Source organism: Megalobrama amblycephala, linkage group LG4 (genome assembly GCF_018812025.1).
Source record: "Megalobrama amblycephala isolate DHTTF-2021 linkage group LG4, ASM1881202v1, whole genome shotgun sequence".
Classification (NCBI taxonomy): Eukaryota; Metazoa; Chordata; class Actinopteri; order Cypriniformes; family Xenocyprididae; genus Megalobrama; species Megalobrama amblycephala.
In genome coordinates this window covers 15,546,543-15,563,787 of record NC_063047.1, presented here as the reverse complement: position 1 = coordinate 15,563,787, position 17,245 = coordinate 15,546,543, and the positions used below count along the sequence as shown (strand labels likewise).

Genomic DNA, 17,245 nt, shown 5'->3' with positions numbered 1-17,245 from the left:
AAATTTTGTTTTTATCATTTCTTTTCCCTTTTTTCTCATCTTGTGTTTCATGACGTTTATAATGTGTTTTGTACCGTCTTGTATTGTTTTGTGTTACAGTTCAAAAGCAAAAATAAAATATTCCACAAAAAAAAATGTATTGTTTTATATTGGGAGCATGCACAAATTATTTTATATTGGATGAAATAATGTGCAATCTGCTTTATTATTATTATTATTATTATTATTATTGTAAAATTGTTACTATTGGTGGTCTTCTGACCAAGCCATACAAGAACTGAGATGGAGATTTGTTTTTTTTTAAATCATATTTACACTTACAAAAGGGCATAATGAGGTCAGATACCGAACAGTATGAACTTTAAGATGCACAGAAATGCAATCTTTTGTTGTGTTAACATCAGCAACCAAAATAAATTAATATAATAGCCTTGGCATCAATCTATTACTTTTAAGAAATGGATCAATATTTCCCAGCATGCTATTAGCCAATCAAATCTTCATTGTGTTTATTTGTTAAAACATCATTTAATTTGTGCAATGACAGTTTTTGTTGGAGAAGCCCTAAAAGACAGTAGCAGAAAACACCTCAATGATCACTAATAAAACATTATGAGACGCTCATGAATAATGAAGGGAAAGGTCAGAGTTTATAAAAGATAGTAGTTGGTCAGGCCCAAAGAATCTTTTATTACACACCACAAATCTGCCTATAAAGTACATGTTTTTGTGAATTAAGAATCAACTGAACCCCTTCTACTAGTTGCTGGAGTGGTGTCTTTCTTAAATGACAGCAAGCCATGAACTCTGTTACACAGAGGTGTTCACATTATAGCTCCACCAGACATGAAGGCTGTCACATGATGCATGAGAATATAAGTTACTTTCTGTTTTACTTACAAAAATAAGTTTGCGTTCCTCTGCCTTCACTGAACAAGAGTTCCATAGATCTTTGTTGGCAATGATTGATCAATACATATGTAAACCCTATTTAGGTTATCATATACAAATATTTATATAAAATTTTTACAACACAAATTGCAACATTTTCCCTGTACAAGAGCAGTGATAAGTCCACATTGAATGAATCACAATTCAACAAACTGTGCAAAATAAGGAAAACAAAAACATTCATCAACATAACTTAAAGGCATTTGGCAATTTGGCGGGTATTTATATCAAAGATAAAGCTCATGTTCAGTATCAATAGCCATGAAAACAAAACTGTTATGACCACTTTTATTTGTACACGGCTAAAATCTCTGACAGATTCATGCTCCACTTCACAACCTGAATTTGTCTTTTAAAGTGCATGCAATAATACCAGTAACTCTGACAGAACTGATTCAATGTAATAAGTTCACATCCTGATAAAACTAATGCCAATTAATTTAGGATACTGAACAATGAATACATTTTTAGTTCTTTTTTTTCTTTCTTTTCTTTTTCTAAGTAAAAAGAAATAAAGCGTGGGTTCCACAATATGAAATTAATTAAATGCTCTTAATGTATTCACCATATTTTAAAATCAGACACTGCTTGAAAATCTGCTTCTGTGTAAAGTTTTCATCAACAGTTGTCACATTCTCTGTGATACATACAAAACAGCTAATAGCCACGGTGAAGATGCAGGACACATTCTACAGTCGCAATGTCCTTTGATGACACCAAAGGCATTTCACACTTCATATCCACCTAACATGATGGGATCGTACTTAACATATCAAAGTGCTTACTTGTACTAAAATATCCTGAATTACTAATTTAATACCAAAAGTGGGACAATGGCATGGAGAAAAGGTCAGTTTGTCTAGATATTTCTTCTTGGTTTATGAGCTCAGTGATGCACCACCAAACCACTTTTGTGTTTGTGGCTGTTTAGTTTCTCCTTTCAGAATATCAGTGAAGTTCTCACAGCCGATATGAGTTATAAGATATTGATCCAGCATGGTCACTGTTTGGATGATCTTGGTAAATCCAACAATCAGGGACAGTGCAGGCACAATGTGTCCAAAGACATCAGTGTTGAACAGTCCCTTTCACCTCTGTTGGATCATCTGGCCTCATCCTTGGGAAAGTCAAACGAGGCCAAGCTTCCAAATCCTAGCCGCGTACTCTCTAAATCAAACATCTCTAGTTCTCGCTCCTGACGCTCAAATAAATGCTTGATTTTTTCGGTCCGTTCCTTATGAAGTGAGGCCAGCTCTTCTTCAATCTGTGAACAGAGGTTTGGGATATATTTCAGACAAGATTCCTTCCATTTGTTTTACTACCAAGTTCACAGTTTGACCAGTTATGGCCAAATCTATCCTATATGAATTACAGAGGTTAATTTAAAAAAACAGCTCACCTTCTGTTCCAAGTGAGCCCGGCGCAAAGACGCCTTCTGTTCCAACTTCTGCACCTCACGCTCATGTTGGGCCTCCATCTGCGCCTTGGTTTTGTTCTGGTAGGCATCGAGGAGCTCCATCTCCTGATGTAGCTGCTGCCTTAAAGCCTGACATTCAGCCTCCTGCTCTTCATCTAAACGTAACTGAGAGAGTTATATGCTGCAATTATTATCTAAAACACTCAGTAATGCCTCATTTTCTATACTAGTCCCTATTGAATAAAAACAATATTGCATATACAAGCAGCAATAATTACACTTAACAATCAGTGTTCTTTTGGACTGTGTAAGCAGAAACCTTTGGCTTGGTTGTGGATATTCAATTTGTAAATCCTCTTTTAGCAGTTCCTCGCAGAACCACTAGAGGGAAACCTCTCAAACGGTTTTAGCCACTACTCTTTGATATGTTTCTAGCTTGTAAGGGAAATATTAAAAGGGACCTTCTGACTGTATATGAAAACAAAATTTTTTTAAGAACAATTAAACACTCCATCTCTATTTTAACAGGTTCTCTCAAATTCCAAAGAGGCAATGTGAAAAAATTAGGGTGAATTCAGGTTGATAGGGACACTTTTCCCCAGTCATCTCAATGGCAAAATGTGTCCCAATCACCCTGAATTCACCCTACACTATGTATACACTCAGTGAGTAGGCTACTTTACACTGTAAATTTCAAAGTTGTAAAGATTACTGGAGTACATAAGAAAATTCTATTTCAGTCTTTCTACTTCAAAATGTTCAATGTGTTACATTAGTAAGTAATTCCTATTCCTTTTTTGGCAGTGTATGTTTCAATACATTTATCAGGTGAAGAGCCTAAAATTCAAGTTTATAGCCTAGGCCACAAACTCACCCCACATTCTAACAATCTAAGGACATTCTAAGGACAAATTGTGTGGTTTGGAACACATTGGAAAGCTTTAGCAGGATATCCGGCTTCAAAATAAACTTTCAAAAAAGTGAGTTAATGCCAATCAATGCAGCTGCTTAACGTATTTCTTTAAATTCGATTCCTTTTAAAGTTACCATAAAGAAATGATTAAATATTTGGGAATCTGGGCTACAGGCAATTACAAGGACCTAAAAAAAGCTAACTTTCTGCCCTTGATAGAAGGTCTGAATGCTGGGATCTGCTGTCCCTCTCTTTAAGTGGAAGAATTAATACTATTAACCCTTAAATGCATGACTGTTTCACCAATCATTCTTACATTTTCGTGTCTTTATCGACCCAGATCTATATCTAACATGGAAGGATCTCTACTTGTCATGATAATATAAAACTCATCTGATATTAGAGTAACAATTACAGAAGAATAAAATAAATTGTATTTTGTTACCTTTTGGAGCTCGAAAGGGCACCGTTTGAGCAGATGTCTGAGCTCATTTCCCAGTAAATTCAGCAAATAATAGGCTAGTTTTATGTTTGAGGTCACAAATATGAGCCCATTCACGATCTCAAACGTATTCTCAAAACTACACAGTAAAATCCAGTTAAATCAACTCTGCTCAGATAACATTTGGTCCCTCTCTGAATAGTGTTAAAATAATACTGAAGCAGAGTTAAAGTTTATCAGATAATTAAGCTATTAATTAAGGGATGATTGAACATTAATGATGAACACCTGCTGTTAACAAGCAGAATAACTGAAGAAAAGAGAAACACAAAAACTACAACTGACTTGGGAGAAAGATTTGAATGAACAGATTTTGGAAACAACTTGACAGAAAATTATTACAAATATTTACTCATCATCTATATGTCAACGTCATGTGGTTGTACAATTCAAGGTGGTACACCGACTACATTGGTCAAAGGTTAGGTTATCTAAATTCAGACCAGAGCTAGATCCTATTTGTGATAGGTGTAAGCCTTTTATATATGTTCTGGACATGCCCAACTTTGTATACATTTTGGAAATCGATTTTTGATGCATTTTCAGAAATAATAGAATTGCCTTTTATTGCTATATTTGGTGTCACAGCACAGAACATGCGCCTAAGTAACTATAATTGTAAAATGTTGGCCTTTTCCACCTTACTTGCCAGAAGATTAATATTGTTTAAATGGAAAGACCCTCTTCCCCCACTTTTTTTTCCATTGGATTAAGGACGTCATGCATATCTTAAACTAGAAAAACAAGATACTTACTTCAAGGGTCTACCCAGAGATTCTATGCAATCTGGCAACCCTTTCTGTTATTTGTTCAAAAACTCAAGTAGGGAATACAGTCCCAAATATGTATAATTCATGTTGCTTTTTTTCTTAAAAAATATATGTAATTGATACTTTATATCTGATGGGTAGAGGGATGGGTTGTGTTGGGGTTTTGACTGTATGGACTGTATTGTTTCAGTCTTTTGTTTTTTCTTGCATATTATAAAATTTTAAATAAACAGACCTTGTTAAAAAAAATGTGTGGTTTGACTACTAAAGGGTCATTTTCCTCTGGTGCTTGTGTACCTTACCGATTGAGAGGCCATCATCTCATTAATGCTTTGCTCATATTGTTCTGCCAGCTGTGCAAGCTTGCGGGTCTGCTCCTCCTTCAGCGACTTCAGGATGGCTTTGTGGTCACTCTTAGGGGAGACCTCCAGCTGATGGTTCCTCAGAGCTTTGTACTGCTTGTTTTGTACCTTACAGGTATCTTGGAATTGCTTTTTGATCTGCATCTCCAATGTCTATAATGAGATGAGATTAATTAGGTATAATTTTTATAATGAATCATACAATACGTTTTCATCCTGTGTTATTGTGTGTACTTTCACTGTTTCTGAGAGAAAACATTTAACATTAACATTTAAATATATTCAAATTAGTGACTTGTTCATCCAATGCTGCTACATATTCTATTGTTATCTTCTCTTTTTGTCATTTTCCTTTTACTTCATATTTTAAGTTGGTTCTACCCACAAGCTGTTTACCTTAAGGTTCCTGGGCTGCTGTCGGCGTTCTAGTGCATGCTTCCTGTGTAGCTCCCTCTGCCGGCGACTGTTGTACTCCTCCTGGTTCTCCAACTCAGTTTGATGCTGGTGGCGCATCAGCTCAAAGCGTAGCCTTTGTAAGGTATGTAGATGCCGCTGTTCCAGCTCTTGGGTGGACTCATCCTGCCTGATCATCAGTGCATGCTCCATTTCTTTTTGTGTCTTCTTCTTGTTAAGCTCCTTTAACAAAAAGAGCAAGTCATGTATGAATAATATTGCATTAGTGTATGTGACATCAACAAAAAAAGAATAAAGTGTAAAAAGTAAAAAGTGTTGGGTTTTTTGTGCTTTTGGAAAAGATTTCTGATTTGAAATAGCACAAATGCTCTGATCAACACTACATATCACTATATAAAATATATACACACATGCTACCTTTCAAAAGTTTGGGGTCAGTAAGATTTCTTTAAAGAAATTAATACTTTTATTCAGAAAGGATGGATTAAATGGAATGTAAAGACATTTAAAAGTGACAGTAAAAAAACTTTTACATTGTTACAAAAGATTTCTGTTCTATTTATCAAAGAATCCTGAAAAAAATGTATCATGGTTTCCACAAAAATATTGAGCAACACAATTGTTTTCAACATTGGTAATAATAAGAAATGTTGCTTAAGCACCAAATCAGCATATTAGAATGCTTTCTGAAGGATCATGTTACACTGAAGAACTGGAGTAATGGCTGCTCATTCAGCTTTGCCATTACAGGAATAAATTACATTTTAAAATATACTAAAATAGAATTTTTATATATTTTATTGCATTATTTTCAAATTAAAACCATCTTGGTGAAGTGAGAACAATAAAAAACTATTTTAAAAAAATTAAACAACCTTAAACTTTATTTAAAAAAAAAGGAAATTACTCTGACTTCATGTCTAAATGAAACCTCAAAATTCACAATGACAAAAGATTGTGCTTGAGACATTCATTGTGGTGATTATTTCTTGCCTCCCGCATTTGCTCTTGTTCAAACTCATGCTTCTTGATAAGGCTTCTTCTTTTTAAAGCACGGCAGCTCCTTTCATAAACCAGTCTTTGCTGGTTCAACAGCTGGGCCTCCTCCTCAGCCTGGGAGCGCTGCATTGTTTCCTTATGCCGTGACAAGCGCTCCTGTTTCTCCTCTTTTGGTGTGTCAGAGTCTTCATTCATTTCCTAATGTACACAGAAAAAATATTTTTTACTGCAATACTTTACTGCAAAATCATGTTAATAGAATATAAATGGCATAAGGGGCAATGGCATTACACTGTATATAATAACACTATAAGGGCATAAGATGCAATGGCTTATATCTATTACAGGTAATATGAAACAATTAGTCTGACATTGTTCAGGGCCCTGTAACAAAGGGGGCCCACTAACCTCTTCTATGGCAGTGGTTCCTAAACTTTTTAGAGTGGCATACCCCCTGAGGCATTTAACATCTCTTCCACTTAAGCCCTATTCGGACGGGATTAGTTTTACATGGGGAGGTGAGGGTAAAGTAATTATTACCAGAGCTTCTCAGTGATTTTAGTCCCGTCCGAATGTGCCATCTCGGTAATCATCACGGACAATGTCAGTAAAGATTACATGACTTTTACCTTCTGGAAAAAGGTCTGGAAAAATTACGTCAGGTAATACTAATCCCGTTCGAATAGACCCGCTGTAAATATGTACGGTAAAATTACGTCATTTCCTGTTTAAAAGTAGTTTTCTGCGCATTTTTCAAGCATGGAAACACTTGAAGAAACATTCATTTGTGTTGTAGGTGGTGGGACAAGTCTGTGGCAAACCTCAAGTATTTTCTACATACCATTCAGAGCAAAAAGAAGATCGAAGCAATTGTCAGAGACACAAAACTAATTTTATCTTTAGCTAAGTGCCTATTACCATCATAATCCAATCAGAATTTAATTAATAAATCGGACCTAACTGTTATTTATAGTTTATATATTTAGATTATATGTGTTTGCACACATAGTATCAGGAAGCAAAGTATATCCACATGACGACAGAGAGGTGATGACGGTGCGTAAATCGAGTTACCCCTCCCACTTCTGCTAGTTTTACTGAGATGTCTTGTCCTGTGCGAATTGGCCAATTAATATTACAGACATCCTGAGGTAAAATTACTTTACTCCACCTCCCCACATAAAAAAACTAATCCTGTCCGAATAGGGCTTTAGACTGTATTTCACACCTTTTCCATTTCACAAGTTTACAAATAATCAGATAGTGTAAGAGAGTATGTGTATTTGGCATGCTGTCCAAGGGGAGGGCTCCGAGCTCAGAATTTGGCCCAAACCCAAAGTTCTCTCCGTATCCCTGGCTGGGATAGGAACCAACCAATAGTGAGAAGTCGGGGTGAGATGCCGAAATCTGTCGAGGTACATAGGTGAGTCAGGTATATATATATAGACATATAGAGATATGTCTAGATCACTTGAACGTGTTCCTCCCAAACTTTGCTAATAAAAACATCACTAAGGGACAATATTTGCTCCCTTAAATTGATTTTGCAGTGCATTTTTTTACCTTTATAAATATCTTTATAAAATAAATAATGTTGTAAATAAAAAAAATTGTTTAATAGAGAAATATGCAATGATGATAAAAATGAAGTGATACTTTTAATATTTTTAACTAAAACCACCAGTAGGTGGCGGTAAGTCGTTGTCTTAATTAGTGAGTCAGCGATTCATTCATTCATTTATTCAGTAATAAAGTAAGTGACTATATTTATGAATAAGTCATTGAATCATTGACTTTCACGATTTGTTCAAAGCCACAGATCGTTCACAATACATCGCTGTGTTCTGCAGTTCTGCTGTGCCTTTCGCTGAAATTATTTCGTTGCAAAATAGTGTAAATGATACTGACAAAACTATGTTTAAAATGTACATCACTTAAAGTTTCCCTATTATGGATTTTTGAAAAATACATTTCATGTAGTGTGTAACATAGCTCTAAGTGAATGAAAACATCAAGCAAAGTTTATTTCTGAAAGTGCACCGTATATAAAGTTATTGTCTCTCAAAAGTAAGAGTCGACGAGTCAATTAAACGAGACGTTTGTAAAACGAATCCCAAGCCGTTTCGTTGTGACGTCAAAACTAAACATTAGCATACTGCCTGCCCACTTATTGCACGCACAGACACCAGGGAAAACTTGAAACTGCTCAAACACTGCCAATACGTGAAGAATAAGTGGTTAAAGTTCATCTTTACAACGATACCACAGTATAGCCCGAACCTTGTGCTGTGTTCCCGTCATTTTACTGACGACTGCCTCTTCAACTTAAATGTAATGTTGACATGCATTCTCTGTGTTCAACGAGGGATTCGCAAGCCGGTTGTTACTGAAGGATGGGTCAGTACCGAGTTTATTTGGACCAGCTTCTTCCTCCTCCGAATTACAATCCGTAAGTATGATTAGTAATCGTTGCTGTTATGTTTTCTGTAGCATGCACAATACGTATTTAGTTGTGTGTTGTGTACGCTCCACGCAGCTTGTAGGTCTTCGGCTAACCAGCTAACAGCAATATGTGTTCGTTCGCAGTTGTCTAGAAATGTTTCAAATGTTTGTTGTTGTTATAACTTGGAGTTAAAGAATAGAGCAATACTTTGGTGTACAACCGCAGTGCTTTATCAATACGTTTCTGCGTTGGGCTAACGCATATACCATGACTGTTTGTGTGTTTACCACTGAGCTAGGTTCGCTAACATAAACACAAAACAACTTATTTCCTCTCTGAGTAAAATAAAAAAGAGCACCATCATTATTATAATACAATGGAAGTGATGCAAGCACTGTATACTGTACTCTGTGTTAACCAGCAGAAGTCATCTGACCAATCACCGCAGATTAGCATCACGCAAACGAGGCAGGGCTGGACTGGGACAAAAAAATGGCCCTGGCATTTTTGCTCAGACCGGCCCACCACAATCGGTCGGACACCACCCACCAGTACACCATCCTTGCAGTCCCTGTAAATATGCATACCTACTGTTCCATTTCCCAAAGCCCCTACAAAGCTGAGTAGTAAGTGCAAGTGGACCAGTGTACTCACTCTCTCTTGACTGACTCCCTGGTGATCAAAAGTGGCAGTGGAGTAGGGCCTACACACCAATGGACAGCAAAGATCAGGAAAAAATTCTTATTTTAAGTGTTTAACTTTGCATTATAATCTTGATGGACAATGTGCTCCATGTTATAAAAGCTAGTTAACCCTTAGAACATGGATGTAAAATACTGATAAAGAAATATTTTTTTCATTTTTTTTCAACGAAACAGACAGAAGAAAAACTATAATTTACAATTACAAATATACTTTGTTTTAAAGAGCACAAACCCCTCTTTAAGTGTCAAACATTTACCTCTTATTGTTTAGATACTCCCCATTAAAAACAATGAAAAGGAAAACTATACTACCAAATTACTCGCAAAAAACGTCCTAATAAAATGATATACATGTTATTCACTTGCCATAAACAACCAAGTGTTCATACCAGAGTAATAGGGTACAAGAGCTACAAAACATAACTTTTTATAGCTGAAAAGTGAGATCTAGTAGCCCATCATCACAACTAACGGCTATAAATAGACACCTATAGTCTCGTTGTGAAATAAACACATCATCAGTAATATTACATTAAAATAATAACCTGAATTTTTTTTTGAAAAATCAAATTGCATCATTTCAGGTTTTTCTAGTTAATGAGAAGGGGCGTTACTGCATAAGTGAACTCTGATAGCTACAAGGGCACACTGCTAGCTACAAAAAAACAGTGCAAAATAGCTTTTGCTGTGCTATTTGACTTTAGCTGACTGAGTGACCAGTGCAGTAGGTGACAGTCTGACTTTATAATAACGACGACGATTATGTTGTCTTATAGCCTAATATTCATTAATTTAGGTAAAGCATCATCATCGTCGTCGTCGCATCGTGAGTCCCTCGCTCCCTCCCTCCCTGTTAATCATGCTTACCGCTTCTATTATACTCTCCTGCTTACTCTGTCCCTCATTGGCTTCACTGTCAAACACCTGCTGCTCCTCTGCCTGACAGGTGTCTCCTCCATGTTCTTCTATGTTCTTGCACGTCGTCAGGTACTGTAAACTGAAGCTACTGTAACCGTACTAAACATGTCAGTAATTTTTGCACGTTGAGGCATCAACCTCTAATTTTTTGTTATTTTTTTGCCCGCAACTTCTCCGCACCCCCCTTGCACTTGCGCTTTTGTTTCTCCATCATCCTAATACACAGATGTTTTGGCTCTGAGCCACTGCAGTGCATCTGACACACGAAACACAGGGGACGGGGTGGAGTCTGTTAAGGGATGTGATTGGGCCAGCCCAGTGTCAGTATGAAAAATGAACCAATGGGCCGCTGTCCCTGCTTTATGGGCCGGTCGTTGGCCAATTTTATGTTTATTAAAAAAAAATCATATCATATCGCGGCCCCGCCCCCAAGTGCGTCGGCCCACCGGGCATTTGCCCGGTATGCCAGATTACCAGTCCAGGCCTGAAACGAGGGGTTTGTAAAAATGAATCGTGGTGGGAGTCGTTGAGTAAATAAGGTCCAAATAAATGCATATTATAAGACAATGAAAGTGTTTTTTGACTTTGCATGCTTGTAAATCTGTTGTTGGGGACTCCCAAAACAAAAATAGGAACCTTTCAAATTCCATAATAGGGGCACTTTAATATTACCCTTTTTTGTTGAACTGGAAAAATTCCATTCTTGCTCATATAATATAATATTATCAACATTAAAAACAACTCACACGGGGTATGTTTTTGTATCGAGTTTGAGTCTTAAAATGATCTGTTTGCACAGTCTGCGTTTATATTTGTTCTTCATGCTAGCAAGTGTTAAATCCCCACTTTTACAAGGCTACATTGTTGAGAATAGCAGTAATTTAGCGCGATTGGCTAAGGCAGCATACTCAGCATGCAACCTATCATATGCACGCTGCTTGTGTGGATGCAGTCAGTTTTGACCTCAAAAGATGAGGTAATTTGATTGGATGTCATGTATTTATGGCATTTTGCCTGTTAGAAATACATGCTCCATTTTAATGTTATTTTAAGGTGGGGTAGAATTAAATGAATGGCAAAACTCAGCATTTTGTTCACGTACCCCCTCTTTCACCTCACAAACCCCCAGGGGTATGTGTAACCCAGTTTGGGAACCATTGGTCTATGATATACTAGTGGGGCCCATAGATAAAAGTTGTCCTGGGTTTGTCCTGTGAATTTATTGACTGTCCTGATCTCACCTCTTTCATTCTTTCTCTGCATAGTCTGTACTGCTTTTTCTGTGTGTCCAAGAAGGTGGTCAGTTCCTTCTTCTGCTGGACCAAGATCTGTTGCTGGATTCTCTTCTCCTCAGCTGCCGTGGCCTTCATCTTTGGAGAGACAAAATGAAAAACATCTAGTTTTGCAACATTAATCACTTACAGATGAATCATGCAGGACCAAGGGAGGCAAAGTATCACAAAAAGTTCACTGTGGTCAGCTGTGCATTGGTAAACTGACAATATTTTGTTATCATGGTGATTTGCTAGTTTGAATAAACATACTGAACTAAGTCATTTCGTTAAAATCAATTTAAGATAATCCATGTAATCCACACATAGCGGCATCCAGAAGTCTAAGACCACTAGTGAAAATCCTTTCACATAATAATTTAATACAGTTTAATTTAAATACAATAATAAATGATAAAAATGTTTTGAACTGCAGAATTTCTGAGTATGTTCACCTTTTGTTTTAACCACTCAATCTGCTTGAACTCCACAAGTTTGTGTAAAACTTGATGATCATTTTCTCCAGTATGATTAGAGATGATCCAATGAGATTCTTGAGCTTCAATGGAAGCAAGAACATCTGACCGCCTGTGCAGAGGAGTTCAAGTGATCAATGTCACAAATGTGCTTATTTGATAATACTGAAAAACTTAAATATTTCCAATAAATTTTAATTCATAATCTTTATTTGTTTTACATTTTTCATAATTATAAAACTTTGTTTATTTCCAGATTCAAATAAGATTTTGCATTCCAAATTTCTAATGTGGTCTTCAACTTTTGGACCCCAATGCATTTTCACCATATATACAGTAGCAACAAAAATGTGACATCTTGTAAACTTTGCATGACCTCTCCAAAATGTGTAAAGTACAGTAGGAGCACGCACCTCCTTGTCCAGTTGTGCAGCCTGCTTCTTGGCCAGCCGCTCCAGTTCAATGTAAGTGTTATTGGCCTGGGTCTCCACTTCCTTCTGCAGCCGGAGCTTGTGCTCATCCATCTCAGCCTTTAGCCTGTTCTCCAGGGCGATCAGCTGCTTCTGGTGCTGCCGCCGCATGCGCTTATACCCTGACATCTGCTCGCGCCGCTCAGCTTCCTGCTCATGCTCCTGGATCTGCTCACTGACCTGCAAACACACAGTGTGTTGGGGGTCAAAGGTCAGGTAAGCCAAACAAGATTATTTTCTCTTTGCACCTTTTAAGCCACAAGATATAAGATAATATCTTAAGAAATCTATAAGATGTTCATTGTTACCATTTAAGTTTGCAATTACTTTTATCTTCATTAAAAAATAAAAAATGAAAAAGTAAAAATAAAAAATTCTAAATTGAAAAAATATGTAACCTTATATACCATACTGTATGTATGTAATTATTGTATAACCATTAAAAATGAGTATATCATCTTGTTTAATACTGTTTATTTGATCTATCAGAGCAACTGTGTACTTAATTGTTTGATTTATTAAGCCTTCAAATTTTTTTCTTTTTTTTCACCACTAGCATGATGTTAAAGAGTGAATCCCTTATAAAACTCTTAAAAATCTTAAACGTCCATGCAGTATATACATTTCTGACAGCAGAAGCTACTGAATACATGAAAAGTTGATGCATATATAGTATAGTTTTATCAGTATCAGAATTTTGGGTTAAAATTAATATACATGCATAAGAAAAAGTAAGTAGGATTTCGCTGTTTGATGTTTTTATGACATTGTTAATTAGTTCATTTTAAATGGTCTTGTGGTGTGACAAATACATTTTTAAAAGTACAAATATGCCATGGAGTTTGTCATTTAATCATAAAAACTGTATGCATGCAAACGTGCTGCCTGCATACAAAAAAATTGCAGAATAAAATAAAATAATTTTAAATGCATGTTACATTTCAGCACGCCAAGCTATTAGTATTTTAGGTTCATTTCATTTTACATTGAAGAAAAATATGATTTCAGATCTAATCAGATTTATCTTGATGGGTTGAACACACTTTGTCTAAGTAAAATATAATAAATATATATGTTCTTTTAATGATCACACTCTCTTCTCTCTCCATATATACATATGTATATGTATCTCCACACACACACACACATATACATATATACATATATATATATATATATATATATATATATATATATATATATATATATATATATATATAACGTTTGTTTAAGTTTGCATTCTGGAAAATAATGTATATATGTGGGGGGGAAGCACAGTACATTATGTACAGCTCCAGAAAAGAGCTCTAAATCACAACAAAATGAATATCTTTACGACAAAAAAAAAAAAAAAAAAAAAAAAAAAAAAATGAAGCGGAAAATAAGCCTGCGCTCCGGAGACAGAAAGACATGGGGGGGGGAGAGAATGAAAAAGCGCTTATTAACAGGATGTGGTTGCCATGGCTACTGATGTGGGGTTGAGTGGATGACCATGGCAGGCCTGCATTTCTTATGCAAAAACGGCGAGCAGAAGAGGAGAGATAGGCTGCCTACCAAATATGCTGGTGTGATGATGGCAAAGCGTTGGCGGATGCTGCTGCTGCTGCTGCTGCGATGATGGCGAGCCCGGCTCTTGTGAAAAGAAGAAGGCCGCAGCTCTGGCCTGATGTCCCTGTCTCCAGCCTCATCCCTCACGCAAGCATGCTTCTGCAGGGGGGGAGGAAAAGACGAAGTGAGTGGGGGTGGGCGCTAACCGAGCGCCCTGCTGCTGATGCTGAGGATGAGGATGATGCCGCTGCGTCTCCTTGCTGCCCGCAAACAGCCTGCTGCTTCCAGCGCATCCTCTTCACCCTTCATCTGTTACTGGTGTATGTCGCTCACAGGTGCCTGCAAAAGGCACAGCATCGCGATGGATGACGCGCGAGTCGCTCTGTACGGCGAGAGCGGGAGTCCGGAGCCTCTCTTCAGACTAGCGGCTGCACTTCCTGAGAAGAAAGAGGAGGAGGAGGAGGAGGAGGAGGAAGCATACAGATCCGGTGGGATAGAGTGAATTACGCAATGCCTACCACGGGCAATCAGTGGAAAGAGTGTACGCGCGTGCACGCGTCTTAAACTTTTTTCGTTTCCAACTCTACACACTTGAAGGTGCACTCAGTGATTTTTTTATTTTTTTATTATTTATTTATTTATTTATTTAGCGAATTAAAAAAGTTGTACACGTAAAGAAAGCAATGGCACTTTTGAGAAATGAGATTAAAATTAAATACACTTACAAAGAGTGTCATTTCAGTATTCTACTACATGTTGAGGCTGTTTCATGTAATCGACGGAGTTACTAATCATAATAATATAAAATGTAATAATTATATATGCCTAAGGAAATTAAACCAAAAACAATGACTTGCAGCATTTGAGGAAAAATGCCGCGAACAAAGGTGCATCATGGCGTCACAGCAAAATGCCTCCATCAGCACACAATAAGAACTAAAGCTAAATTAAACATAGCCTACTTAAATCTTTTGCGTGCACTTTTAAACACCCAATTCGATAACGTCAACTGATTGTCATATATGTTAATGAGTTCTTACACAATATCAAGATTCCATCATCAATTATGATAGAGCTATGCTTCTGATGCAATTACGATTCTTATCTCTGGATTCTACGTAAAAAAAAATTGAGGTGAGTGTATAATAGGTAATTATGAGAAATACATAAAGGAGAATGGGGGATTTCCTCAGACTCTCAAGTAAAGCATTTCCTGTGTGGTTTAGAGGTTAAGAGAAATTATCTTTGATCTTTTTGCCCCACATTTAAAAGCAGACTGACACTCAAAAGCATGAATACTGCTGAATTAACACAGTCATCATTCCAAAGAGTTGGCTGAAGTTAATAAACATTTGAAGGGGGAAGAAGGTGCCCCCATGCTGATGTAACAGACGTAGGCTAGTAAGAGCTGTGCGTGTAAACCTCACTCCCCTGATCTCAAAGAGATGCTCTAGCAACTGACGCTAGAAGTTGCAGCCTTTAGCCTCCTTGTTAGACTCCCACGCCGGAGACCAGTGGCCGGTTGCATAAACTTAGCCTCTATGTTAAGACTGTGACTTAAGATCTAGCACTTAGTTAGGGCTAATCAGTCTTACTTTTCTGATTCAAATTAGGCTGATCTACCTTTTTATGTAACTGACTTTACAAAGTTAGTACCAGTTTTGAAGAAAAAAAAATAGATGACTTTAGTTTTAAGACTAGTCTAAGCAGTTTATGCAACTGGCCACAGGTTCGAGGCCCACGCAGAGCGGGGTGAGTAGGACCTGGGTGAGGGGTTACATTGGTGCCGTGACCCAGATGGGAGTGAGGTTTAGGGGAGTGAGAGTAACAGAGGCCAGCTAGTAGTTGCTGTGCAAGTAAACCTCACTTCTCTGATCTCAAGAGATGCTCTAGCAACTGATGCAGTCTTTAGCCTCCTCGTTAGAGCATCCAACTCCCACACCGGAGACCCAGGTTCGAGGCCCGCGCTGAGTGGGGCGAGTAGGACCTGGGTAGAGGAGTTACACTGAGACTGGGCTGCCATACCGATGCACATGCAAAACCCGGAATGTTAAAACAACAGATATAAGATAAAAGTGACCACAGGCAGCATACAACACTTCCAGCGTATCCTCGTTCCCTCCACACTCTATTTGTGCACGCTCTTTGGTAAGAATTGTGGAAAGTACCAGGTACTGAACTACTATTAGGACTACCTGTGTTTTGCTGAGAAGACACTGATTTCCCCTGTGACACAACTTACCACATCAGTGCCACACTTATGCTTGAACAGACAGACTTCTAACCAAAGAAATGACATGTATTTGTCTAAGCATATAAATTTATTTTTGCATATGTGGCTGTGAGATCAGACTTTAACTGGGTGGCTCTGGGATTTCCACTGTAAGTCTGAGTCATAAGGGGTAAATATAAAGCTTAGCTCAGTTAACATCAGATGTGTTTTTCTGTCCACTTCAGGCATTCTGCATGCAATAAATGTGCAATTGCATCACACAAGTTGAATAAAAGTACAGCAAATCAAAGCACAGCAAAGTCTCTGTCATCTTCCTTCTTTGTCTGAAGCTGATAGGTGGCTGAAATTCCTAACTTTGTGCTTTTGCGTCAAAAGATCGAAAGGTATCAGTGAAAATCTAGAATTGAGAAACGACCTTCCTATTACAAGACCACTTCCTGTTGAACCAACAGGCACAGAGTTCAGAGCACGGGTGGAAGAGTGCTGTGCTGGACTGTGGTTACTTTTCTAATTTTTGTTGCTTTTAGCATGGCATTGTCATACTTAAAGCAATGTTATCGACTGAACATGATGATAAACAATGTAAAAATGTTCAAAAACTGTGTTCTCATAATGTGAGGGTATACTTGCATATAAATATTTGCATAAAAAACAAATCTTAATGAAGATGATGTAATTGACATAGAGACATTGTTGTCGTGTGGCATTGCGCAACATAAAAATCTCTTTAAGATTTCACATAGAGGAAACAGTAAAATGACATTTTTACCTATAAGCTCATTTGACGTAATTAGAGTTGCGTAAACAGACATGATTGCTCAACCTATCCAGACTCTGCATCACATAAGGAGATG

The 17,245-nt window shown here is 37.3% G+C and overlaps 1 protein-coding gene across 2 annotated transcripts; it reads right to left on the bottom strand.

Annotated features, from left to right (window-relative positions):
- Positions 1-492: 492 nt before the first annotated feature.
- Positions 493-17,223, bottom strand: taok3b (TAO kinase 3b). 2 transcript variants are annotated; one of them, XM_048187844.1, is made up of 8 exons: positions 14,165-17,223; positions 12,554-12,790; positions 11,635-11,763; positions 6,323-6,526; positions 5,312-5,551; positions 4,856-5,068; positions 2,351-2,533; positions 493-2,215 (listed from the first exon to the last, which is right to left on the bottom strand). In XM_048187844.1, exons 2-8 carry the CDS (start codon positions 12,737-12,739, stop codon positions 2,054-2,056), a joined length of 1,317 nt encoding a protein of 438 aa, XP_048043801.1. In that variant the 5' UTR covers positions 12,740-12,790; positions 14,165-17,223; the 3' UTR covers positions 493-2,053. The 2 variants fall into 2 exon arrangements, with proteins under 2 accessions (XP_048043801.1, XP_048043800.1); XM_048187843.1 differs by lacking the exon at positions 14,165-17,223 and adding an exon at positions 12,120-12,252 and having other exon boundaries at positions 12,554-12,785.
- Between the last annotated feature and the right edge of the window lie 22 nt (positions 17,224-17,245).

What these genes read in the sequence shown, in the direction of transcription:
- taok3b (XM_048187843.1), bottom strand. Translation starts at nt 12,660, where the DNA reads ATGAGCACAAGCTCCGGCTGCAGAAGGAAGTGGAGACCCAGGCCAATA. An exon ending in CTGCACAACTGGACAAGGAG is followed by an intron (nt 12,253 to 12,553) that starts GTGCGTGCTCCT and finishes TCCTCTGCACAG; the next exon opens with GCGGTCAGATGTTCTTGCTT. An exon ending in AACAAGAGCAAATGCGGGAG is followed by an intron (nt 5,552 to 6,322) that starts GCAAGAAATAAT and finishes TTTTTGTTAAAG; the next exon opens with GAGCTTAACAAGAAGAAGAC.